Source organism: Melozone crissalis, unplaced genomic scaffold (assembly GCF_028551555.1).
Source record: "Melozone crissalis strain CALT ecotype California unplaced genomic scaffold, PUWL_Pcris_2 ptg000027l_1, whole genome shotgun sequence".
Classification (NCBI taxonomy): domain Eukaryota; kingdom Metazoa; phylum Chordata; class Aves; order Passeriformes; family Passerellidae; genus Melozone; species Melozone crissalis.
The window spans coordinates 60,349,766-60,377,363 of NW_026535805.1; the positions used below are offsets into that span (position 1 = coordinate 60,349,766).

Genomic DNA, 27,598 nt, shown 5'->3' on the forward strand with positions numbered 1-27,598 from the left:
AAGGCACAGGAAGTGTCAACTTTTCATCTTCATTTTTTCATAAGTGCTGCAAGCTGAAATTCTATGTCAATTCTGGCTTAGCTACAGTCCAAATTGACTTAGATGTTTGGAAGATTAAGTAATTTCAAGGACTGGATGCAGTAGGTGCTGTTAGACCAGTAACCTGCAGCTGTAGTGGAGACATGTAAATGTCAGCTGCAGCCAGCAACAAAGTTAGGTCACCCATGTGCACAGAGTGTAACCTCCTAAAATGAAAACTTAATGCATCCATATTTTGTAGAGGATTGAACTATTATAATTATATAAGTGTAAAAAGGATACATGTCATATATTTTTACATGGATTCTGATTTCCTTATATATTTGCTCTTTGTGGTCATAAGCCATGTCCAATGTGTGCTGCAAAACCTGAGACCTATCTGTGGGATCACAAAGCACACAACAATAAAGATGCTCTACACAGTAAAAATACATCTTAATGATCCTACACAACGATTAAGCTATCCTGAAAATAAGTATTCTCAGTCATATTGTTTGATGTAATTTTTCAACTTCCTTCTGTGAATGGAAAATTAGAAATTGTTAAATCTGTATATCTTAAATGTATTGTTGTATTATGCTGAAGGCAAACAAAATGTATATTATACAAGATACACAAATTTTGGTTATAGAATTTGATCTTTGTTATCACAAAAAGTGTTGGAAAATGGGATTTATGGAACTGAAGTTTTGCTGCATGTAATCTAAGTTTTTTATTGTGCTTGATACAATGATTGGAGTAAAGATATTTGCACTGAAGATAATCTTCTCAAAGACATTTCTGTGCTTATTTTCCAGACAAGATAAAAAGTAAGAATGCTTTCTTCCACTTTTTACCCTCTCATATATCTACCAGCATGTACTATTTTGAATCAGTAGGAGAAATGAAGAGGAAGAAACTTTCAGTTATTCTGAAAAAAAAATAGAAAGCAGCAGTCATAAAACTATGAAAAGTCTAAGAATGTGAAAAAATATGCACTATTTCATGTTTAAATGTATTACAGTTAACCTCTACTGACATTTTTGAGGCCTAGGTATGTGAGTAAGATTTGCTGAGTAAGATTGAAATGGCAACATCTCTTAGGAATTATCAAAATCGGGGATGGCTGATACAAGGTTTTCGACCAGGTCAAATGAAACCTTCCAATATGACTGTCATATAAATTAATGTATTATTATACAGATGACTCAGAGAGTTTTAGCATTTGTATTGAAATGACTTTGAGCATTGCATCCTGCACTGTGTGACAAAAGGCAGCACTTTGGTGCCCATATATAGCCATTTTGCAATTTTTTAGGTGCCATAGAATGTCTGAGATGTCCTCGTTGGGCTGGCAGAGACGACGTGACTCTATCTGAAGAAAGAGCTGGAGGCCAGCCAGGATAGTGTAGAGCATCCACCATGGCATGAGGCATCTAATTTCAGTCAGCAGAACTGAGCCTGAGGCACCCAGATCCACAGCGTTAGAGAGATCTGCTCCATGCCGTCACCAGAGCCTGGAGGGTGACTCAACAGGTCTGACTGCTCAGAGAGAGTGGCTGAGCAGCCAAGTGATGAGCTGGGTGCCAGTGACTGCATTGACTAGATCTCCAGCGGCTGTGACAGTCTAGGTACCTGGTTAATGTATAAATGGAGGCCTAATCTCATATGGATTCACAGCTGTAGAGCTCAATGAAGCAGCCCACAACATTTAGTGTTGTTTCAGATCACTCATGGCATCTAACTGCTTGTCAGGGAAGGCAAAGGTCTATTCTACATCCTATCTTACACCTGCCATCAGATGGGTGCTCCAGGTACATTTGGGTGCACCAGCTGGCACTAAAATATAAATTCAGGCAGGTGTCCTAAGTCCATAACTCTTTGCCTTCCTTCCATAATGCCTTCAAAACTGCCGATGTGTGGGAGATTGCAAAGGCTACAGTCCCTAGTAAAGACTAAGCTCGCTTAAAGAAACACTGGTTGGAATTGGGCAATTAATTAGCCAATTGCTCATCCAGTCTGGGTGTTGGGAAAAAACTCAACTCATCGGAACCTTTAGTCAATGGCAATCAACACCCTTCCTGTCTCATCATCCATCATCACATTAATTACGTGGTATTTTAAATCTTTCTTGTCCACGACTGCATTGACAAAATAGATTATCAGGGGCAACCAACCTCAGAGTGCCCAGAAGAGGGTCAAATTATAACTGGGAAGAGGTGCTTCAAAATTGTCAAGGGCAATCAGAATTAATGCTTGAGAGGAAATAAAACCAAGCAGATGAAATCCAGGATACTGAGACTTCCCTGAGGGATGACGAAAACACTTTAGAATAATGGCCCAATTATTTAATTCTGAATTTCAGTGAAAATCCTATAAAAGTACTTAAAACACCCCTATTAGCACTAAATGAGCTCATCTTGATTAATGTTATTAAAACAATTGCCAAAGGGTTTAGTAATGATTAAGTCTTTTATCTCAGGTGACAAATTTTTAACATTCTAGCTACATTAGAATAAAGCATAAAAAAAAACCTGTATTTCCATTTTAATTTTTCTAATTTATTATATTCCTTCTTTGTCCCTCAGTCAGACCAACAACATGTGCACATTTCTACCCTCATCTTTGTAAATTTGGCGTGGGAAAATTATGTAATAATTTTCCCATTGCTTCAGTTGGGTACTGAGATACCTGTTCTTCCCCTAGGTTTGGGCACTGTTCAAGGCACCAAATTAGAAGATTAAGCTCTTTTATTGACTCTTCACAGTTAACAGCATGGGATGGGTTCAATCAAAGAGTCTGACCTGCTGCCTGACTACATCTGTCTCTTTGTACCCTTCTACCTCAGACATCTTCATCAAATACTTACATTTATGTGGATGAATCCTAGTCTTCAAACCCTGCATAGGCACACCATTAGAGGAAGAACCCAAGCCCAGCTGAAGCCATTAAAAAGACCCCTGTTGACTTCAATGGTGGATTTGCCTGGACTTACTCTACTGGTAATAGAAAATCATGTTTGATAGCTTTCACATCCATCCTGCAGAGTCCTGCCCCTCCCCATCCCAGGGACCTCAGAAGAACAAAAACTGAAACCAAGTGTGGGTTTTGCCTATGACAAGCACATGAGGAAGTCAGGGCATAGGAGTCCAGCACCACCCAAGAGCAAGACATAGCACATGTGGAGAATGTTTGTTCTTGCCCACCTGCATCCTCTCAGCAAGAGAAGCTAAGGAAACAACTTCCAAGCTGCCTTCCTGTGCCAGTGCTGGTTATGGACCATAGCAGAGAAAGCCTTGTTGTCTTCCTTGCTGCCTTCCTGTGCCAGTGCTGGTTATGGACCATAGCAGAGAAAGTCTTGTTGTCTTTCCAAGGTGTCTGTGCTGTCATCACAGATCAAGACAGCCAGGGAACCTCCAGGTGCACTGTCTGTGGTAGGGGAGATCTCAGTCCCAAATAAGTGCTCAGAACATTGGTATGGAAGTGGCTTTTGCAAAAGCCAAAATAGACAGGAAGCTTTTATTTGCATGGGTCAAACACCAGCATGCAGAACAAGCCACCTACTTTGAAGGACTCCAGAAGTTCTAACCCTTTCTCCTCATACATGTGTGGGCATGTAATAAATCCTTCCTTCCCTCATCCCAGTGATGAGTGCATTTGGGTGTCACCCTACAGATGTTGAGAACAATTTTGCTGTCGTTCCAGTGATGTGGTGTGCACATGAAAATACCTTGAGAAGACCCTTGGAGCCCTTACTTTTCTCAAGTTCCTGAATATCAGGAGGCATTTTCCTTCAATCATGGGTGAGAGCAAACAGTGACTCATGAGTTCTCAAGCCCTGTTGCACTGAGAATGACAGCAGACTACTTTTCCTTATCTTCTCTGCTACAGGCTCCTCTGGCTGCATCAGGGCACACTGAGGTTTGCTCTTGGACAGATGGAAAAGGCAGATTTGGCAGGCTTTCTTCTCATGTGCACTCAGATGAGCTGTAGTCCTTATCACTGAGTAATGATACTAATATCTCTGTGAGAGCTCTGGAAGACAGGTGCAGACAGCACCACTGCCCTTCTCACAGCTTTTTTTATACTTGGCATCATACACATATACATTTGCCCAGGAAGTTTCACCTGAATATAAGGAAGAACAACTTTACTGTGCAAGTGATTGAGATTGCCCAGAGAGACTGTGGAGTCTCCCTCACTGCAGATATTTATGACCCTTTTGGATACATTTCTGTGCCATGTGCTCTGGGATAACCCTGCTAGACCAAGCAGGTTGGATTAGATGACGCACTGTGGTCCCTTCCAACCTTATCCATTCTGTCACTCTGTGATCTCCCCCTCAGAGGATCTGGGTGCACAGTTCCTGTGTGGCAAGGAGACCTGAGGATCTCCCACCCTCAGGAAGACACAATGGAGAGAGCTATATCCAGCCCATGGAAAGCAGACACAGTGGAATTACAGCCACCAACTGCAAACACAGCACTCTGGTGGAGCTGGGCTGTCCCAGATGGTTATGTCATGTCTGCATGGACCTCTGCTACACCTCTGGAACACACTGCAGATGTGGTTTCACACCATTAGGTGCTTCCAGCCCTTTATCCAAAGCCCTGCAGACATCAGTACTTCCTTGTGCTTTTCACAAGTGGTACACGGGGCAGCTCCCCATGGCTTGATAGAGGATAGAGCAATGCAGGGATAAGGATCTGGCTAGCAACGCCCTTTAGGGACACCAAGAAATGCTGAAGAGGAAACAAAAAGGTGATTGCAATCCTGTTTTGTTTCTTGGCCAACCTGCTTCCACTTGTTATTGTCAGGTTGCTAGAGATGCTGAGAGAGCACACTGGATCTGAAGTGACCCTTGCCCAGAGGATTTGATGATATTTGTGTGCCTGTATATGGAACAATTCTTGGTCTGCACAAAGGGAAGTGATGAAGAAACCTGATCCTGTAAATGCAGACCTGGGAAATAATAACCAAGGGATTTCATGAAACAAAAATCAACCCAGACAAGTTCTGATTTCTTTTTCTGACTGAAGTACTTTTTTTGGTTTTTTTAATTACTCATAGGTTTTGCAAAACCTCTGCTTCTCTATTTCCTGATATTTCTTCAACAACTTGAAAGTTCTGATGAATTCTCTGGAAATATATAAAGTATGAAACATCCTCAGGATTCTTTTCCTTTCATTCCACATATTGCACTATGCAGCCATTACATTTTGCAATTTGATTGTCTTCACCAAAGCTTTTGCAAAATGTCCTTATTTGTTGCTGCTGAAAAAGCCCCTTGATGTTTTGATTAATTTGTCCCTACATGCCAATGAAATTGCAGCATCATGTGGGTTTTTTTGCAGTTTTCTGGGGAAAAAAAAACCTGCCCTAGTTCAAAAACTTTTACTCCCAAAAACTCATTTGGTCCCTGTTTGGTTTTTTAGTTTTTGCTTTTTGGGGTTTTTTGGGGTTTTTTGTTTTGGTTTGGGTTTTTGGTTTTTGGGGGTTTTTTTTGGTTTTGGTTGGGGGTTTTTTTTGTGTGTTTTTGTTTTTGTTTTTTTTTTAAATCTCTGGCTTGATTTAGTTTTTTATTGAAGTCCAGGCACTTTTCCTCACCCAGAACTGACTTTCCATTTTGGCCCTATCTAGTTTCTCCTGCTCCAGGATGTTTTTCTTATTTCCAAAATGAAGGTTTCCAGTTCTACAGGTGAACTCTGTACAGCCCAGAGGAATCTGTCCAACCTGCCAGTTCAGTAGAGTAAGGACACAAGGACAGATTGCCATCATCTGCACCAGAGAATGGTCACAGCAGTGCCAGGACCACTTCTGAACGTGGCCTGCCTGCATCCTCCAACCCCTTCCTAGGCACAACCAAGGCATGAGACCAGGGACTGTTTACTGGCCAGGTTGGATGCAGGCACCCTGCTTTGGAGACCAGGGAGAGTTTAAGAGTACAGACATTGCCAGATGGCTTCAGACAATGAGTCCTCAACAAATATACTCTTGGAGAACCAGTGGTGCCTTCTCAGAACCTGCTGCACTCATTAAAACAAGATCAGGGGTACTGGAGGCTGTTAAATATCCACACCACTGAATGCATCTTCATCCATCAGAAGAATGTGTATGTGAACAGGCCTGTGAGCGCCGTTTGCAGGTGTTCCTCATTCAATTTCCCTTTGGCATTTCAGACCCCTCCTCCCCATCCAGACACTCCCCATGCCAACAAAATCCCCCTCCGTGGGGTTGGCTGAACTGTGCCAAGTGAGCACTGTTACTCAGGTGCTGCTCAATTCCCATTGAGAAGTAATGCTGAATTTAGCTGTAGGTGTTTTTCCCCAATTAAAACTAGCAGGTCTGTGTGCTTTCTGCATGGGGGAAGGTGGTGTGAAAAAATAGAGGAGCCCCATTCAATTGCACAAGCTTCATGAGCAATTAGCAACTCAGAGTGGAAAGAAATCATGAACCAAATCATAGGAAATGGCAACAGAGCTACAAAGATGACATCATAGTTTATTGGAATTATTTAAACATCTTAGACATATGTGCAAAGCTCAATGGAGAACTCCAATACTACATGCCAGTTAAAATTAGCTTTTCATTCAGGATCAAGTCAAATATCCTTCTGACTTCACACTGGAGTGCTATACACATCTTTTTATACATGGCATCTAAATAAAGCCTCTGTCACAATTAGCTGTGCTGAAACAACCTTGGATATCACATGATGATGCATATGCCTTAGCTGATGTGCATCCGGAGAGAAAGCTAACCAGAACCACAGGATATTTCAGCCCTCGGGGGGAGGGAAGTGAGCAACTCTGCTGTGGAAAGTGGCTGGAAGTCATCCAGCTTCTCCAGGGCAGTCAGTCATGAATATCCTGCTTTGGCCACAGAGGGGTTGTGGAGGAAGCAGGCTCACAACAATTGGGAAAGGTTTGTAACCACAGGAGTCAAATGAATGAAGCCAAGAGACTGCCAAGTGATGCAATTCATGGGGAAAAGGAAAAAAAAAAAAAAAAGGAGAGGGAAGAAAAAAATACCCAAACCCTCCTCAGCTCCTACACAGGAGCATTCATCATTCACTGTGACCTTCCAGGAATGTGCTGACAGACACAAAGCATTCTGTGTGACATTGTGCCAGTGAACTGGAATGACTGTGCTCGCAGCATTGTTCCTAACAGCAGGGCACCATCTTCTGGAGGCTGCACAGGCTGTCCCGCCACTCCCGCGGCACTGCGGGCCGGGCTCGGGGGGAATGATGCACCATCCCATTGAAAGCAATTCAGGACCTAAAAAAAACCCCAAAACAGAGTCCCGAGCTCATATTAAAACCAGCCGCTGCCTCAATTAGGCACAGGCGCCTGAGTGCCTGAGAGGGATGTTGGAAGCGGGGGTGGTGCTGTCTAGGATGGGATGGAGCTGGGGGGGACGTCCCAAAAACGTTGTGTTGTCAGAGCTGGCAGGCAGACACCTTTGTGCTGTTTGTCAGCACAGCCACAGATGAACAGACAGAAAAAACAAAGAAAGTGTTATCATGGAACCATAGGAAGGTTTGTTTTGGAAGGGACCTACAAAACCATCTAGTTAGCTAACATAATCACTCTGGCAGCAGAGGTGGAACAAGGTGGGATGTGGTTGGGGTGTCAGAGGTTTTCCCTGCAGCTGTGACTCTACTGGGACCTCACTGCCCCGGGTACTGCCAGTGGGGCTGCAGCAACACGGTGCTCACACACACCATGCTCACCAGTGCACTTCTGCTTCCTCAGCAGCTGCACACGCGGCCTTGGAGGTTGAGAGGTCATATCAAGCCATGCTTGGTGCAGACCACGGTGTCACATTCCTCTGGAATAGCTCCAGGGTCCTGTTCCCTTCCTTGTAAGTGAGGTAAACCTTATTCCCCAGTGATGAGCCAGGCAATAAGTTGCTGGTTTGGTTACACCTACAGTGTTTTCTCTCAGACCCTCCTTGCAGAGTCCATTTTCTACCCAGTCTGGATACTAGCTCTGTACAATGTAGCTTTGCTTGAGTACAAGTAGAGTCAGTTTTACTCTCCCCTGTGCAATGCTGTTGTCCAAACTGTTAGACTAATTTAATTTAAAAAATAAAAATATCGGCTTCATTTTACACCTGTAAATCTCTCAGGTCCCAAAGCTCATGATGTCTGACATACATACCTTGCTAGTCTGCTCTTATTAAAACAGACATCACATATTTTAGCTGAAGGACAAGTACCATGAACAGAAGGTTCTGGGCATCTGGGCATCTCTAGGAGCACAAGCTGCTCACCCTCAGCTGAAGGGTAGCTGGGCAGCCAGAAGGTTTCACAAATCCTCCTTCTTTCTTATGTTTCCTGCAACCATTCCAGCACATCCCATCATGAAAAGGGAGGGAGAGAAGGGGGAATAATGCAGAGACATGTGGCATTAGGCTGCCCTTGACATTGTTGTGTCTGCCTCATTGAGGACTTCAAATACCAGGCTGGTAATTCAGAGGATGCAGAACAGGAGGAAAGAAAAAAAAATCACTCGTGATCCTTGGGACAGAAGAAAAAAGTCGAAAACACGCATGGTATGACTCTTGGGACTGTCCTGTGCAGGGTCAGGGACTGAACTTTGATGTGGGTCGCGTCCAGCTCAGGATATTCTATGATTCTATAACTGTGTGCTGCCACTATAGACAGTGCAGCCTCGCCACACAACAGGCCTGGCTGCTCAGACCTTGTACCTGAGAGGATCTGGCACAGTCAGGAAGAGTGGAGCCTACCCAACAAGAGGAACTGATGAGGGCAGCAAGGTCCTGGAGATCCTGGCCACAGCTGGGGTTGCACGCTGGGAGATTCCCATGTGACTTGCTGGATTTCAATATAACAGACTGGAGTAGGGTCATCTGAATGAGGAGAAATAAAACAAACTGTTACAAAAAAAGGCACAAGAAGCTCTCTCCAGTGTGTCCTCCACAAAGGCAGTGGGTCACCTGGCTGAAAGTGGGGAGAGAACTCGCTCAAATTATAAGAAAACAGGAAAGGGAATGAGCCAGTGCAGGAATAAGTGTAGGATTACAGGCCAGGGGCAGAGAAGTGGGATGTGGAAAAGCATTTGGAGGAAATCATAGTTGCTACAACCTATAAAAATAAAGTAGAAGATGCCAAGAAGAACTTACTCTTCTGTTCTTGCCTGGAGCTAAATTCTCAGGACCAGGTAATGAAAAGTCAGTCAGGCAGAGATAAAGGATTTGCAGCACCTCTGTGCAGCACTGTCACTGTAAGTCTGGGTGCTCAGGGATGTCCAGTATGCTTTAGACATGCATTTGGGCTTCTCACTTCATGACCAAACATGCTGCTTCATTTCTCACAGTCCAGCTGTAGCTCTCAGTCTCCCACTGCTGCCGTGGGCTGCAGTCACAAGGTTGTTCCCATGCCCCTCACTAGTTTGCTTCTTGGCATCCCCTTCTGGGAACAGCCATCCATGTGCCCTGTGTGTCTGGGAGCATGTGATCCTGGGCAAGTCCTGTAGACCGTGCATGCCACGGATCAGACGTGCTGGGAAAAGTTCCCAGGGACTCCCTCAGTAATTGCCCAGTGGTCTCTGAGAGTGTTTATTGGAAAATGGGGGGACAATCAGAGCAAACCTGTAGGGAAACCTAAAAAGATAAGAGCTAATCTAAGCTGTGGGTAACAGCCTGGCTAAACAGAGTAAAAGCTTACAGTTACAATTCCTTTAAGAGATTCACTTCTTTCTATTCTATGCCTGATGCAATAGCTGGTTTTTATGAGATGATCAGCCAGAGTTCTCCAGTTACCTGAGGGAAGGCTTCACCTCCCAGTGAGCAATGAAATGCTAAGACCACCTGGTGTCAGATGCCATAATTTAACTGGTGGCAATTTGCACCAGTGGATATCAAAGACACATCTGACTTGGTATCTGCAAAGGCGATGTTAATAAAGGTAATATGTGCCCACTATATAACTGTGGGTTATGTGGGTTTCTGGCAGCACAGCACCAGAAAGTCTGTGAAATAAAGAGTGTTGTCATCCTGTCTGTGATGTTCATTCCTGGGTATCCCAAGCCTGTTGCGCTCACTATGTTCCATGACTAATTCCTCCCAGTAAAAAGACAACAAAGCTGTGTCCAGCTTTGCAAAAAAAAGGCTGAATTCCCTCAACCACTTCACTGATTTATGTTGAAGATCTAGAGAACTGACACAACGCTCTTTAAGAACAAGGTTATGGTTATCACAATTTATCAGAAAAGCAGGGCTACCACACTGTGGTAAGAAAATGAACACAATGTTTTCTCTATCATAAACTCAAGGCATATTGCATTCAATAATTGCCAATTTCTTTCTTCTAATTCCACACATATTGGGACATGGAAAATTTGGCGTGGGAAGGCTTTTAAGGAGGAAATTGCATCTTAAATTCTTTAATATATTTCCATAACTTCTAAGCTTTTCAAGAGCTCCTGATGAATTAGAGGATCTCAGTCCTGAGAGCTGAATTTAAACGACCATAAAAGGACTTAAATTTCAGATGATGGGTGCTCAGCCATTCTGAAATTCAGGCTTTATTACAATGTTTCCAGTTAAGCACCCAAAGTCATTAGTCACTTCTGAAAACCTTGGCATGAAGTAAAAGAAAAAATCTCCAACTGAGCTAACATCCTTCATGTACAGACTCATAAAACAAAAACTAGAAAAAATGTCCTAAAGCCCATGAGTGAGTCAATCTCATTCATTTTGACTGTGGTAAGCTGTAAATTATTTTTATTTAATAACAGCTAATACCTGGCTTTTATACAGCTGCTTGCTTCTATTTTTTTTTATTTTTTTATCAGTGGGCTATAAATGTATTATAATCTTGAAATGCAGCATCATGGGGCCATTAGCACAAGAACTTAGTCAGTGTAGACAGACCATCATAGCAAAAGAATCCAGCTAAACAAAATATACACCAAAGTATTTGCTCCTTAGAAGACAATAGGAGATTTTAAACAGGCAAAAATTTCGATGCCTTTCTCGCATATTATTCTTGAGAATACATTTTTCAGTCAGATCAAAAGACAGTTGTGTTAATATTTCTTTCTCTGGTTTCTTTTGGCTACTCCTACAAATGAGGCTTTATCACAGATCCTAGCTTCAAGTTTTCTGTCCTGACCAGACAAGCAGGAGGTGCACCAGGAGTGTTTGCAGAGCAGTTGTTTAGGCATTAGCCCAAAGCTGTACCTGAAACAGTCCCCTGGCCCCTAAGCCCCAGGAACTGATTCAAAAGCCAAGGAGCCAAAATCATCCTCAGCACTGCCTGGAGCATTTAAATATCCCAAAGTATTTCCTGGGGCACCAGCAGTTTGACTGCAGGAGCTCATTCAGGATGCGGCAGCTTCACATCCCTGCTGGCCAGACTTTTTCTACCATGGAGCAGCCACTGCAGTTATCACCTGCCCACAGGACCTGACCAAGCAGAGGAGCTGCTTGGCAGGTGGGCCTCGCTCTGTCAAATGTGCAAGTTTCAGCCTTGCGCCATCAGCACCAGTGCTGGGCAGTGACAAGAGAAGCCAAAGAGGTGGTGGCTGCCCAAGCATCCACATTTCATCCAGCACAACAGGTCTGTGCCAGACCCATCACCCTGCAGTTTAGATAAGACTGAAGCCAAGCCTAAGCTGGATTGGGCTCCACTTCTCTTACCAGAACATTTTTGCTGTCTGCAGCCAAATTTTCTGAATGCTCTTGCACGGGGTTGAAAGTACGTGTGAAGCCAGGCTGGAGCTGCAAATGGAGCCAGTCCCCTGGCCCCTGTGTGAGGGCCTTACAAAGGTCACTTTACGTGTGTTGTTGCAAAGTGATGCTATGCCATGTTTCTGCACAAACCCAGTGCATCATTGCTCAGCCAAGACTGGTTGTTGGACAGGCTGAGGGTTGTTTAGGTGGAGCAGCCCCATCAGTTTTCAAGGGGTTGGTAAAGTCCTTGTGAAATCCTTGCAGTCAGCCTTGGGGCCACGAGCAGCTGTTTGGTTTCTGTCACAGCCCCACAGCACAGGCTCCTGACAACAGAGATGGGCAGATGGGAGGGATCAGGCCCAACACATCCCCAGCCCACGTCCTTCTGAAACAGAAACAGGTCCTGAGACTTGCATGGAAAACAGGCAGCTCATAAGGAAGGTAAAGATAAAACACAGAGGAAGAGAGTGGAATTTGAAATGCTAAAGAGAACATAGAAATACATAATAGGCACCTAGCGACACAAAACACTCAAAGAAAGTGTCCTGGATAGATGCAGCCAATGCATTCTTCTGGATATTTTGCTTTCTAGCCCAATCTTAGAAACCTGTGGTTGTGTGTTAATTTTATACATTCATTTAACAGTCAAACCAACCCTCTGTCTCATTTTCACCTAGTTTTAGAAGTTAGCATTTTATTTGGTTTGCAAATAAGATTTCCTTTTAAAGTAAAATTATTGTCAAGTCAACGACTGACAGATTGTCACATAAAAAATTATAAAACATTTTAAAGAGTTAAGGACTAAAATATGTATTTGTAGTACACAACATTAAAATAAATATTACTTTTTTATTCCTAAATGCAAAATATTAAATAGTCACATACAAAAAAATGTTTCACCAAAGAAAGGAACACAAAAATTACTACTCTGCTCCTGAAAATAGGCAGATCTTATGTGACTTATGTGCTTACACCTCTTGAATTTAATAAGTCTTTGCTTACCCATATGGAAGGTCATGCATGAGGTTATTACTCATACATACCAATTACTTTCACAGGTAAATCAGTAGGAAGCTGCTTTGACCAGACATCTGAAATTTTCCATAATTTTTAAAGTACAAATTTCAATCAAAGCATTATTTTCAGGAATGGTTATTGCTGTTATCTGCAGCATTGCCCACCAAATGCCCTCTTTGAAGGGGATGCTTAGAAATTTTCACTAGCCAAAATTCTACCTCCCTGTTTGTCACAAGGACATTTTGGAAATGTTATCCCTAGGTCAACACTCATCTTGTTGCATTTTAATGAACAGTGTGAGCCCTCCTGATTTGCATAATAGCCGATGGTTTCAAATCCTGCCGGACCTAACAACTTATTATCCCCTTTCATGAGGGTACCAGTGACCTGCACACCTCACTGTTGCCATTATTCAGGGGATGGCATAAGTGCTCAAAGCTTCTGAAAACCAGACTGCATTTAATAGGTAGCTAAAAATACACAGGCCAAGGCTGTTACAAGCCAGAGCCCTTTAGCCTCCTACCCTGCCTGTGTGCTGCTGTCTCCAGCTATTTCATTTTCTCCTCAGCAAAAAGGGTTTGGAAGTGCTCTGATACAGAATGCATCACTGTCACTTAGCAACCTTTGCCATGGTCCCTAAATGAAGTGTTTTATCAAAGAATTCATGTAAGTTTAGCATTTATAACCAAATCAGAGGGGTTTTCCCTGTGTCCCTCTGATAATTAAAGCATAATAATTAAAATTTAAAATAAACCTGTGAGAGCTTTGTGACAGAGATAGAAATTAGGAAAAACTGATCTAAAGTTCTGCTGTGAGTTACTAAGATTGCATTTACCTGGATTTTAACCTTTTGCTTGCTTGTTGTGAGAGGACATTGCTGAGTTGGGATTCCTCCTGGGAACAATTGCCTTGGACATTGCCTCTTGCCAGAGCCTCCATCAAGTCTTCACTATGCTTGAAGTTTAGTACAATAAGAACAACTTTAGAGGGAGATTGCTTCCTGATATTTATGTAACTTTTAAGTTGGATGAATTTTAGCATTATGGTTTATTCTCCCTTTTAATATAAATAATAATATTATCAAGTATACATGAGACAATTTGGAGCAGTACATCCACATGAGAAACTCCTTCAGGTTTAACAACATACACTTGGACTATGCAGCAATAATTTTTGCATATACCAAGCACTGACTATTTGAAACTACAGGCCAGTAGCCCTGACAGCTGGAAATGGCTCATCTGCTGAGCAGATTGTGGGTGACAGTCATCTCTTTGCACCTCTTGGCACTCCACCAGCAATCAGCCCACCCTTGGCTGCTGGACAGTTCAGGGTGGGGAGGAACACCAAGGCAGGGATGCACGTGGGTGGAGATACCTCGTCCTGTGGGTTTGGCAGCAGGGAGGGCCTGGAGGGCCTGAGGGGACCATGGATCCTGGATACGCAAACCAGGAGTTCAGTGCTCAGCTTCCTCAGCAAGGGTCATGCTGCAGCTGTGACTGAAAGCCACGAGCTGGCAAACCCCAAATCTGTGAGGGTCTCACTGCTGCTCTTCCCTCCTCAGAGGGGGGTCCCCACCCTGGGCTGGGAACTGCCCGGAGCAGCCTGGGAGGCACCGAGCAGGAGACACAGGTGTGTCAGGCTCCGGGAGTGATTTTTTCCCACAAGACAGCACTAAAGAAGGAAATGAGAAGCGGCCTCTTTTGTGGCTGAGATTCACTCTGGAGGGCTGCTTCTTGCCTGCCGCTCCTATGTTGCAACACAGGAAATTTGCTTCTGCTAACACCTGGTGTTGTTTCAAACAGCCAGATGGTCCTAACCTCAGTCTCCGGTAATTGATGGCCTACTTGTCTAACCCTGTAACTATCTCTCGCTTTAGACACAGATGCTGCATCTCTCTAAATACTGTTCCACATTAAAACATCCTACCTTCCTGTTTCACGTATCAATCAATGCAGTAATTCTTACAGAAACCAGCAGTGGCCTGTATAAACCAGGAGACAGTGGGTGTAAGCAAGGAGAGATAAAATTATGCAGGCTTAAATTACAAACTGGATGTGCGGTTTGAAGGATTTAGACTCGCATTGCAAAATTAGCTGGGACATAACCAGCAAGCAAACAGACATCAGGCTGTGACCCCAAGAGCAAATGTTAGCTCACACAAGCCAGGATGCCCTGGTATGTACTGCTCTCTGTTACAGGGACTAATGCTAATTTGATGCTTCTCTGCACCAGCCTAATCCACTGCTCATTTCCAGCAAATCCAAATATCCTTATACTTACAATACCTTTTTTTTCTGGGTTTTTCTGGTAGATGGTTCTCTTCTTCTAGTTGAGCTCTGCTTGTAGGTGGTCTGTTACCACATGATGATGATGAGGCATCCTACAGGCTACCACAGTATCAGAAGGCATTAGCCTTCACGAGTTTGAAGGCCAGAAGCTTTTACTTGATGAATTAGGATCTGCCCCGAGCTCCCTGCTTCCTCTCAATCCTTGTTCGGAGCAAACTGAAGGCTGACACCTGGGACCCTGACAACAGTCTCAGGAAATGAAAGCTGATGTTACTGAGGCTACCAAGATGTTCTGTTTCCTGACATTAAATGGAGACAGTATTCTTCCATCTCTCTTGCTCAGCAAGGATATAACTTGACTGTCAGGTGTTTAGAAGCTAAACCACTGCTGGTGGTTCAAATACCTTTCTTGCATGATCCTTCAGTTTCACATAGCAACCTCTCTAGGCATTAAAGCCTTGCTTTCAGGGCATGCCTGGGACAGAGGAACTGCCATCATCCCCTCCTTCTGCATGTAGACATAAGGCACAAAGCACAGTGAAGGATTCACTCAGTCAACACAAGATTTCTATGCCAGGGTATAGACTGGATCCAGTTCCTTACTTGCCTCCAGGTTTTTGCATTTGTATTTGTCCCTCCCTTTTAGGCAGGTGGTTTTGATCCCACAGTTTCTTTACTTGTGGTATGTTACCATTCAGGTTCTCATCTGAATGCAGTTATCCCATGCTCTCAAGTTCCCTGATGGACACCAGGAATGTCACTTTATAAGGTCTGCCCACAATTATATGATGATTACTGTAAGAACAAAGAGGTCAAGTATGGAATTGGGATGGCCATAGTAAAATTGAGCTTACAGTTTCATAACATTTAGAAGCATAAGGTTCCTCTTCCCTCTGAGACCCTGTAACTTCCTAATGTAGAGCAAAATACCAGGAGTACAGGGAGGGGTTGGGGGTGGAGAATGAGGAGGAAAAAACAGGGAAAGTGGCTTTTTTGTTTAGGCAGTAAAAAACCCAGTAGATCAGATCAGCCACCCTTAAAACCACAGCCCTCATTTACAAGAATTTACTAGGTCAAAATAAATGGAAGTGATCCCATGCCAATGATGTGCAGAAATGCAGTGCAGAGCAAGAGAAGAAATGAGCTCTGCAGAGAAGTGTAATACCTATGGAGGCTCTCAGGTTGTGCAGAGTGCATGAGAAAGCAAAGTGTGTGTGAACAGCTGAACTGCTCCCTAAGTCACTGTAACTCCAAACAATCTGTTACTGACACAAAACAATGTTTCCAAAAACCACCCCACCCCTCTATCTCTATACTTTGAGAAATAGAAATGTGTTCATTTCCATTCACACAATACATGGATCAGAAAAAAGTTCACAATACAGGGCACTGTATTTTTACACAATATCTGGATCCCTACAGGAAAGGTGCAAGATAATATGGAGCCTTTTTCTTTCCTCTCAGTACACTCCCAATAAAGCTGCTTCACTTTCTGAGCCTCACATTTTTTGCTCCCAGCTGTTGTCTCTGCCAGCTTGAACTTGACAGTTGAGAGGGGTAACTGGAAGGTCACATTTTAAGCATGATCGGTTGAATTTCTGCTTTCCCAATGTACATATTTGCTATGGGGTTTTTTTTGGTTTTTTTGGTTTTTTTTTCTAAGCACTTCATTTTCCACACTTCATCTCTAAGAAGTCTTTGCTAACAAATGTTTTAGATTTTTCTGGCCTTGTTGCAGAACTGCAGCTTCTCTAGCGTGTTAATATTGCCCAGGTTCCTAGCAGACAGAGGCTCAAAGCAGTTCAGGACCAGAGAGTGCCTCCTCTTGAGACTGAACTGAGCTACAGATGAACTGAAGCACCTCCTGAAGCCATAGGAAGAGCTCAGCTCATCTCAAAGCCTCTGGAAAGAGAGGTCCCAATATGTGACTGCCAGTCAGCTGGGACATGCATGGGGAAAGGAGCCACTGCCAGACCCAAGCCCCAGACCTGGCTCTTCCCAGGTACAGCACAGACATGTCAGCGAAGCATCAGGGCATCCCAGCCCTGGCACACAGTAGTCTGTCCAGTCTCCTGTGGCCTCAGCCAGGGCCCCCAGCACTGACCCAGGCAAGGTGTGGGCACAGTGTGAGGGTCAGCAGGGCCAGCAGTGCCCTGTGAGCAGGCAGGCAGCTGGACAGCGGCCAAGCCAGCCCGTTGGTGCGGGTGCCTAAAACGATCCCTACCCTTCACTGGGCAGCAATTTATCTGCACAGACAGCCACGAGCTTGAAATATAAATAGTTGTATCTAGCAATGGGGAATGGAAACTGTCCTGGTCATTGGTTTTGATGTATTTATGGCTGGTTTTAACGTAAATCTGAGTTTTCACTGCCAACGGTCTAAGCCTGCTGAGGATTCTCTCCTTCTGCCACCATATTTTGGCAAAAGTCAAAAACAAATGCATTCACATCTCCTACCTCTTTGCCTCCAGTACTCTGAAGGGATGAAAGGGATTGTGAATTGGATGGAAATCTGTAGCACTCCCTATTCAGACTTCAGACTGCAATCATAGCTGTGCATATCTGAGCAGCCATCCAGATGCTAATGGAGCTGATCCTGTGTCAGTAAGATTAGAGAAAGACCTCCATCGTTTAATTTTTTAATATTTATTGCCTATAAATCGAAGGGCCAACACATACTGAGATAGCAGGGGAAATATCTTTTCTTGCCTGTGTTAACAGTAATGTTCTAAGATAAAGCTGTTATTTTAAAACTTGACTTATTTTCACTTTTCACTAGTGTTTTTAACTGTCCTGAAAAGAAGGATGTTTATACAATTTTGCAAAGAAACATGAACTGTTCTACTCCATTTACATTTCTTTGTTCCAAAATGTATTCCTCTTGTTGAGATTCCAGCAGACAAGGAAAGCAGACACAGCGGTTACTTTCCAATGTGAAACTTAAAACCACAATCTCCTGCTCAGAAAACACAGAATGAGTCACAGGAAGGGGCCACTTGCTTGCAAAACTCATTAAAAGCAAGGCAAGGCAAAATGGATTTCCTGTATCAATAAATAGATTGCTGGCAGTAGGCAGAACACCTGACAGTGCTGGAGGCTAAAAACCAGTCCAAGGGTAACCATTAGTAAAGTCAGATCAATTCTTCAGCTCAGAAACTCTATCTCCCCAATACACAGTTTTCTTGGAATTAGTTGGCTTAATCCAGCAAAGTGTTTAAGAATATGCGTAAGTTTCAGCACAGGGAGGGATGAGTTAAACACTTGCTAAAATAGGCTGAAAAATGATGTCTGTATTTATTCACTGAAGCAAGCTGTATTAAAAGGATACATGCATGGTACTACTGAGGTGCAGATAGTGCAGGTGAAAGCTTTGTTTCCCAAGTTCATGAAAAAATAATAAAGAAGCCCTAGTCCTTACATAAGCTTAAAATTTAGCTGTAATTGCAACTTTGTTTTGCTGTTAGCAGTACTCCTTGGACACCTGAGCATAGAATTCCTTTTGTTCAATGTTATTCTCTTCTGTCTGGCAAAAGAAGCCAAAAGGGCCTTCTGATGTCTTCTGTGCAGCACAGACACACGGAGATCACAGGCTGTGCACTTAGGGGGCACAAGGTTGAGCTCAGTGCCTGACCCAGCACCACCCAGGGTCAGCACAAGGGTAGGAACAAGAAGGTGCTTTTTGGCCACTTGTTCTGGTTTTGTTCCCCTTCTCTAGTTCCCCTTAGAAAAAAACTTAATTCTCATTTTACCTTTATTTTTCTCCCTCACTTCACAATGGCTGGAAAGGTCTCAATGAAGGTCTCTTCCCACAGCATCCAACGGCTGTAATTCCTCAGCACCGTCTCTTGGCTCCCATTTACAAGTAGCCCTTTGATTGCATATTTCCAAAATGCTACTGAACACAATGAGAGGCTGTATTTTACTGCAAGCACAAGAGTGAGACTACCTGAGGTCATGGCACAGTGAGTATATTCCCTTCACGAGTGTACTTTGCTGGAGTTTTATGAAAAGAAAGAAAAAAAATAAACATAAAACAAAGAAAACTAAGAACAACCCTCAGACTTCACCTTTTCATGCATTCATAAAGGGCTGCAAGTTACACTAGTGATATTTTCAGGCACTAGTTCTTAGCATCAACCATCTTCTGACTCTGGCAATGAACTATCCTGAGGTACTTCATGGCACATGCAATGCATATTGAATTAAAGTTATTTATAAGGATGAAAATGTAGCATTCAGGAAATATTCTCTACCTTTCTCATGGCATAAAAAGATGCCCCCCCCAACAACTTTATGTTCTTTGCTCCTAAGGAGCTTCCTCCCTCAGACTGCTGTATCTTTAGTGTCAATGGGATCTTCCAGGAGCAATGAGTGTCCTTATAAAGTTTGTTTTGCTGATGCAAAAGCACCATTTCTCTGACTTTTAATTAACAGGTTACCTTCATTTCAAAGTCTGTCTCCAGAGCTCCAGGGCAAATGTTTATACAAGGCAGAGACATACAGAAGATAGAGAACACTGAAGAAGCAGCAACTGCAGGCTGCCCAAATACGGCTGCTCTTGTATTTTTAACAGAGAACTTGAGATGCCACAGAGCCTTATCAACCCCAAACATCTTTGTTTCCATACCAGCACTCACAGGCCTGGCAGTATCACTGCACTGCAGTGAGGCTGCTCAGCAGACCTGGCAGGGGAGCAAAAGGCACCACTGTGTTCTCAGGGACAGGAGGAAAAAAGGTTATTGGCTTTTCCCCAGCAGGATGGCCTATGTCAAAGAGAAGCCCACAAAACAGGCTATCTGGTCTCACTGCCATGGATGGAAGACAGCATCCCCATTCAAAACAGATGGACAGCTTTTGCTCAGGTCACACTAGGAATTAGACAAAAGAAAGATTCAAAAAATTCTGGGCTGGGGTAGGATTCCTGACTGCTCCAAATTGCCTCAGTTCCCGTCTGGTTGCTCTTGGCTCCAAGGTGCTGTTCCCATGTCCCAAAAGAGCCAGAGCCCAGATCCTGGCCCCATCTCCCTCAGTAAACTCTCAGATTTAAAAGGCTCTTGGTAAAACACTGCAGCTGAACAGCAAAAATAATATAAGATACACTGGATAGCCCCAGTAAGAAACAGGCAGTGGAGACTGGAGATACAAAAGCCATGCTTTACACATTCAGCAGTTCTGCAAAAGCACTCTGCCATTATCAAAGAACACAGAAAAATAGGAAAGTCAGGAAAAAATTTATTTTTGCCTTTATTACAATATATATTTCTACTCTTGTTGCATTCAGCAGATCAAAATGAAGTGTTGAAACTATTTTCATCACTGCAGTAGCACATACATATACAGAGTAAACACTGTATATAAATAGTCTTTCAAATAATAACAAACCATATCTACAAATCAAAAATATCCAATACCTCTTTCTCCTCCTTCCCCAAATTACAGCAGTAACATTTTATGTTCAGCATAACTAATGTCACAAGTACAACATTCTTTCCCTCCCATGACCCAGCTAAAATGGTGTGGTCATCAGCATCAAGAAAATAAACATTAGTCACTCCTCACTGCTGCATATTCTAGTTTCTGTGTATTGTATGAATAGAATATACTGTGATTTAATGTGTCTGCATACTTTTGTTAACATATTCTTTCTGTAACAAAAACCAGCATTACACTGCAAGCAAGATTGATTTTTTTCTTTCACAGAAAGAGTAGCATTTTTTAAATATATTTTTCTGCTACATGAATTAACAAAGCAGTTTAAGTATTACGCTAAAATTATTCGGCTACCAAATCAAAATGTCTTATACGTTCTGGAAAAGTATGGTGATGTTTCTAGCAGGTCAAACCCTTGATTTTCATGTAAGTGTCTTTTTTGTCAGTAAATTTGATAAAAGTTACAGCAACACACACTCCTGACAGTGTTCAGCTACATTTCAATTTCAGATACAAAGGGGGATGCAGCAACTCAGAAGCGAAGCTTTGAACGTCACAGAATCACAGAAAAGTTGGTCAGAAGGGACCCCTGGAGGTCATGCAGTCCAACTTCAGCCTTAAAGCAGATGGATACCAACACTAGATCAAGTCAGCCATAACCCTGTTTAATCAAATCTTGAAAAACCCTGGGACAGATTCTGCAGCACCTCAGGGTCACCTGTACCAGCACTGCACTCTGGCCACAATCTGACAATTAAAACAGTTCCTTATTCACATTATCATTTTGTTTTAAATACTAAAGGCAAGAAACAACCCTAGATTGCCTATTTATTAAGTTATAAATAAATATATCACAGGCTTTAATTGTGGAGAACTTTCAGGACCATCTTTTCTGGTGGGAATTGCTGCATGTACCATCTTGGGAAAATAGATTTTAACTACTGTTAAGGATAAAAACCACAAAACTGACAGCCTCTCACCGAAGAGAACAGTTAGTTTTATTTTATATATTTTATATAATAAATGGATTGAAATAAGCCTTTACCAAAACTGAATTTAAATAGGATGCAGCTAGTACATCTGTCCATTTATTCAATGATTAATGACAAGTATTAATAGATAATTAAAGGAAAGTGTGGCTCTATTTAGAGATGCAACCATCTCAGTTTGGCAATCTGCAATCCCCACTGACTGTCTTTCAGAAAATCCACCCCATATTTCTTATACCTTGAAGTAAAAAGATATCTGCATTTTCTTTAAACTTTCAAGAGAACATAATCAGTTCTGGGTTGTCAAACACTTGTCAAACAAATGTCAAACACACATTTCTTCCTCTTTGTGTCTAATCCTGATATGTCCAAAGCAGATATTTACCTTTCCTGAAGTAGCAACGTTCATGTGAAAGGAAGACTTAGGGAGGGCTCTCCACTGCACACTGCAGCTATGTAAAGCATTGCACATGTTCTCATTACTATTGAAGGCACAGAGAAATCATAAATTGGCCCACTTAGAACCCAGATAAAGTCTTCAGCAGTAAAACTTAGAAAATCCCTACCAGAGAGTTCCCATCCTATCTACATTGCGATCACTCTTGACACGCAAAGCCAGAATTTGTTGTTACGAAAGAAATGTGATACAGAGCAGCCATTTCCAAATTTCTGGGGGATGAACAACCATAATCACATCTTAAAATGTCTCCTGGACAACTCTGCCTTCCTGTTATTAAACTCTTAAGTGAAAACACTACAAAGCAGCTGCAGAACACTTACCATAGCCTCAGATCACAAGCTGGCAGAGACCACAGCTTGTGAACCACCAGTGTAGTCATACCGAAATACAATATACATAGAAGCCCATGATGCCATTTTCACCATTTCAGAGAACAATTAGACTTTTCAGTATAATCCAAGAGGAAAAAAAAATTTCTTTCCTATCTACAACATATTTGAAATCATTAGGCATGTGGGCACTTGGAGTCCATATTTTAAGTACCACATTGTGTAAAGGCAGACCATTTGGAAAATGTTATCAACTGATCCACAGTATTGCTTTTAGTGCACACAGTTCAGTCTTAAGGCTGTCAAAAGCAATATCTACAGCTTGTGTCTGGATAAATATGGAAAAAAAAAAAGGAGATTTGGAGATTTCATTATCTTAAAGGAGAGTAAATTGCACTAAAAGTATCCATTCTTTATGATACAAAACAAAGCAAAAACATCCATACAGTAAAAACCTGAGATGCGTCATTCACCAGCATCAAAATTCACATTTTAACAAAATAATATTTCAAACAAAATTATTCCTTTTTGATAAAATCCTTACTATTTTTGGCTCAGTAAAAAATCTTCAACCTCAGCACACTGTGTGTGGGAAAGATGTGTTTACTGAAAATCACCCACTTCAGTAAGGTGGGCACTATCCACAGTGGCCTGTATCTTCCACCTGAATACAGACCTTGATCCAAAAAGCTACTCCTGAAATATGATAGTTCTCAAACTGAGAAAGACTGGAAGAATCTGGCCATCCTATTTCATTTACTTTCAATTTAGAATACATATAATTTATTTCCTCAGAAGCGTCCCATGTCAAAACAGGCTGGAATCAATCAAACACAGCTCAATTGGTTTTGACAGCTACACTGATTTACATCTGCTGAGGACCTAGACCAGTAATTAACTCTTAAACAAACAGTTGTTGGTCAAGCAAAGGAAGAGAGGAGGAATCATTTGCTCCTTCAGAGAGAAGGATTTTGATACATAGATTGTAATCCCTGTTTGTGTCACCAGATAATGTCAGGAATGGTGAGCACTTTCAGCTCCCTTACTGGCAAGGGGTTCTGACAGGATGGAAGATGGCTTCAGTGATGCAGAACAGATGTGGAATCCCTTTGCAACCTTATGGCATGGTTACCTCAACATCACTGCACTTTTAATTGACCTTATATAACGAAAGTGCATGGCAAAATTTGAGGAACTGGGAAAGGACCTAGAAAAGCAACTCCTATTCCTAACAAGACTCCTCTTGTCTGGAAACCTAAGTAAGTATGAAAAAGCATTCCTAAGTTTGCTCACAACAGAAGAATACAATGCTCACAACTTCACAGATCCCAACTGAACTGTCAACAGCAGAAGCCAAGTGGTGTCCTTTCAACACAAGCCAACCCAGTCTTTGAGGTGAGACCAACAATTTGGAGATGTGATTAAGATGAGGCTGGATGTACATCCTGAGTTTCAAATGGTGGCAGAGGTTCTCTCCAGTAGGTGAACTGGCTGTAGGTGTCAGAACAAGGGAAGTCTGAAGAATTACTTCTTTTCAGCAAAGGGAAAATGTGATCGACCACTTCACAGAGTCTGACATAGCTGGAAAATTAAAAAAAAAAGAATGCTGAACCATTTCAGACCATCTTTATTTTAAATTTTTTAAACGTCCCAACCACTAAGGCATGACTACATTTACAAACAGACAAAGTGCACAAGTCACCCTCCTCAAAGCAATAAAACTAAATTTAATTTTGGTGCCCAGCTTCCAGAAAGGATTCAGAGTTAGTATAAGAAATTCATTCTAATCTGTTCATTCTAACAAATGATACTTACCTAGTGAGAAACAGATGCCATTTTACACATAGATCATCTGCTAAAATATTCAAACACCAGATTCTGCTTCTCCATTTCTGTCCAGCTTGGCTCAAGCAGCTCCCTGCTCAACTGATTATTCATATTTTATGCACATATGGCTGCCCTTCAATTAAAGACACCAACACTTAACATTACTAAAAGCCATTCCAGTGCTAAGGGTTACCAGTGCCTAAGCATCTTTCTGGAAGCACTTGACCCTCTCTTCAGATTTTGTTTTCTGGCTCTTCTAGATAGGAGATCCAGGAAAAGGAAATTTTGAAAAGGCAGATGGTATCAGCAAACTAGTGAGTCTCATTTTTATGCAGACTAAATTATCCACTTTTAAATCTTTTACATTAACAAAGTAGATGGAATTTATTATACTAAATATTCAAAAAATCTTGTTGTCAGTTTAGCTGAAGGGAAGTGGAAAGTCTGTACTTTAATCTAAATCTTTTTTGTTTTGTTTGAAGAATTATAAAGAATCGTTAATTACTAAAATTGAATGGATCTTTGGGCAACTTGAGTCATAAGTTAGAGCAAATGAATTTAGTCCATGAAGTGCTAGGGATAAGAGATTACTTACGATGAGATGTTTGTCTTCGCATGCTCTTGTATAAGTTCTCCTTTGGGGTTAACTGTAAATATCCTGTTTAAAGAAACCCCCACTTGTTTGTATGAATAAACATCCTAAAAAGAATAAAAAAGAAGAAAAATCATGATTCCGCCTTTGCAAAATCATGTGTAATCTTGCTGTAATATATTACACAAAAGAACATATTTACATAGAACTGGTACTAAATTCACCTAGTTATTGTGTGCCTGAAATTCTCCATTATGTTACAAACGAGGTCAGTCTAATGAAATGTTCATGAAACAGACAATTTCCTGCTAGATAAGAAGTTTGCCACTTCAGTTTAAACTGTTAATCAAAATCATGTTCATTTTTTTCAGTAACTTCCCTTGACACAATAATAACATTCAGTATAGAACTAATGACACTTGGTGTAAGAGCACATTAGCACCTTCATTTTTCCTTCAGAGAATATTTAATGCCCTGTGTGCATTGTACCAAGTATGTTACAACAGTGTACAGAGGTTAAAATGTAACTGACACATAAAACAGGAATTATTTTTTAAGGGCAAGGTCACAAAATTCATAACAAATATGTCTATACTAAAGCCATCGCTTAGCTCTTGAGTTCAGATTTGTGGCATATTCATATGGCATACTCCATGTCAGAACAAGGGAAAAAGAAGGGAAAGCAAGAAATATATGCTAAAACAGCAGCAGTGAGCCACAGCAGGCAATGCAGATACAACTATGGGAAGTACAATTAGAAGTCAGAATTAAGAATGTCTTCTACAAAATTCAGAATGTTAAAGAAAACAATAAATAAGTTTTGATCTGCTCTGAAGAAAAGCTCAACAAAACCAAAGTTGAAAATATCTCCCAGAAGATCAGAGCAAAACCAAAGATGGTGAAAAACTGGAACATTATTGAAACCACAAAGTTTATTATTATTTCTATTGTAAAGACTGTTCAAAAAATTAAGTAACTGAACAAATGAGAAGAGCAGTCACTTCAAGAATTCTGCATCATGGCAGTCCACACACTGTCTACACCTGTAACACCCATCTGTACAGAAATTTCTCTGAGTTTGTTCTTGGAAAAAACAATCAAAATGAAAAACATAACAAAACAACAACAACAAAAAACCAACTTCCAAAAAAAACCAAAATAGAAAAACAACAGAAAACCCAGAGCAGAAAACTGAGAAAGCTGTGATCCTGAGCTACACAAAACCTATGGCACATTGCACACCTGAAGCCTGCACTCTAGCAGCAAGTATGGGAGTGAGCTACCAGTAATTACTTTAGAAACAGTAACTTACTGTTTTACTTGAAATAGTATTGAAATAAAATCATTATTTTAATGCATGTTTCCCTGAGGTTCAAATAAAAATGGAACTAGAGGTAGTTATTATCTGTAATACAACATCACAGAAGTTTTTAAAATGTTATTTCATAATCCTATGTTTAAAGGTGCCTTGATAATGGAAACTAAGCTGCCTATAATATAACAGTTCAATACAGCAATGGGATAGTGAGGAGCTCTGTAAGCTCTGACATAATGCTTTTAAAGAAGGAGTAATTACATGCCAGGGTTCCCCCTCAGCCCAAGCCCATGAGACTGTTTCCTCCTCTAGATGCTTAACAGCATTCTTTGGTCCAGGGCAGAAGCCTTCTATAGCCCAAATATCCAGTCTTCCAACAGGTGACAGATCTGTCTTTCCTTTTCTATGTCTAATATGTCATTTTCTATCCTTTTCTATGTCCAATATATCATATTGGACATATCCTTTTCTATGTCCAATATATCACTTTCCATACAAAGTGTAACCTTTTGACTTTGATGGGACATTCAAGGTTATTTGAGTGTACTTAGAGAAGTGTAAGTCTCACCAATATTAATCTGGAATATTTTCTGCCTGCCCACAGTTACCTCACTGCCACTGTACCTGTGTGGATTAAAATGAGATCACCGTTTCTACACAAGCTTAACTGCTAATTTATGCAGATATAACCTAGTTACTTTGCTGCTCTTCCATCTCTAAATCCTACATCATGGTATTTTTGAGGAAGAACCTTAATACCTTCTTTTGTACAGGGCCTAATAAATTGTGCTTAATTCTCATTTAAAGCTTCTAGGTTCTAATACAACAGAACCATGAATAACAGCAACATTTCTGTTCTCTGCAATAGAAATAAATTCAGCTATTACTTACAGCAGGTCTGTTTCCAAAAGCAGCATAAAAGGGCTCTGTGTTAGGATAAAACAAATTCTTGATGTCTGTCAAACACTGAACTTTAAATTTTTCTGGCTTCTTTTCTATGACCTCCCTGAAAAGATAAAAAAGGGAAGCTGAATAAGTACACATGAAATACACCACAAACCATGTTATCTTCTTTATTCAACATTTTCTAGATACTGCTGCATAGCATCCACTCTTCTCCAATAAATCTTTTAGAAGTCAGACTGCCCATGAAGACAAAACAATATTCCCAAGCTTACACAATGGGCACAGAAAATAAATCCTCTGAAACAAGGTAACTTCTATTGAAGCCTACATTACAATGATGACTACTGAGCAAGGATACTGGATTACAGGGAGTATCTGCTAAATCAATCCTTATGAGACATAAACTCTCACCAAGTAAACTGCCTCTTGAGAACTGCAGAATGGCTCATAGATTATATCAGCCCTCACTGTTTATGGTGCTTTTTTTAAATTTTATTTTTAAAAGGATTGCAATCACCATATGTGCTAGAAGCACCTCAGCCTGTTAAGACAGAATTAGAGTCAGGTTCTCCACCACTGCTGATTAGCAAAAGTAAAGGAATAAAGGAATCTTCTATTTCTCTTCAGCTACTTCTTGCAGAATAGAGAATTCATTAATGAACACAGGAGTTCTCATCTCTGGGCAAAAGCCCTTTCACAACAACTTCTCTTGGCAAGAGGA

At 41.5% G+C, this 27,598-nt stretch overlaps 1 protein-coding gene across 2 annotated transcripts in view; it reads right to left on the reverse strand.

The window, feature by feature from the left end:
• Positions 1–23,373: 23,373 nt before the first annotated feature.
• The window catches only part of LPIN1 (lipin 1), a 46,033-nt gene continuing 41,808 nt past the window's right edge, over positions 23,374–27,598 (reverse strand). For both annotated transcript variants that reach the window (XM_054279970.1, XM_054279969.1), the window contains 3 exons: positions 26,863–26,977; positions 24,660–24,763; positions 23,374–23,818 (listed from right to left, as the gene is read on the reverse strand). In XM_054279970.1, the coding sequence (XP_054135945.1) occupies positions 23,659–23,818; positions 24,660–24,763; positions 26,863–26,977 (379 nt within the window). In that variant the 3' untranslated portion in view covers positions 23,374–23,658. The remainder of the gene's footprint in view (positions 23,819–24,659; positions 24,764–26,862; positions 26,978–27,598) is intronic.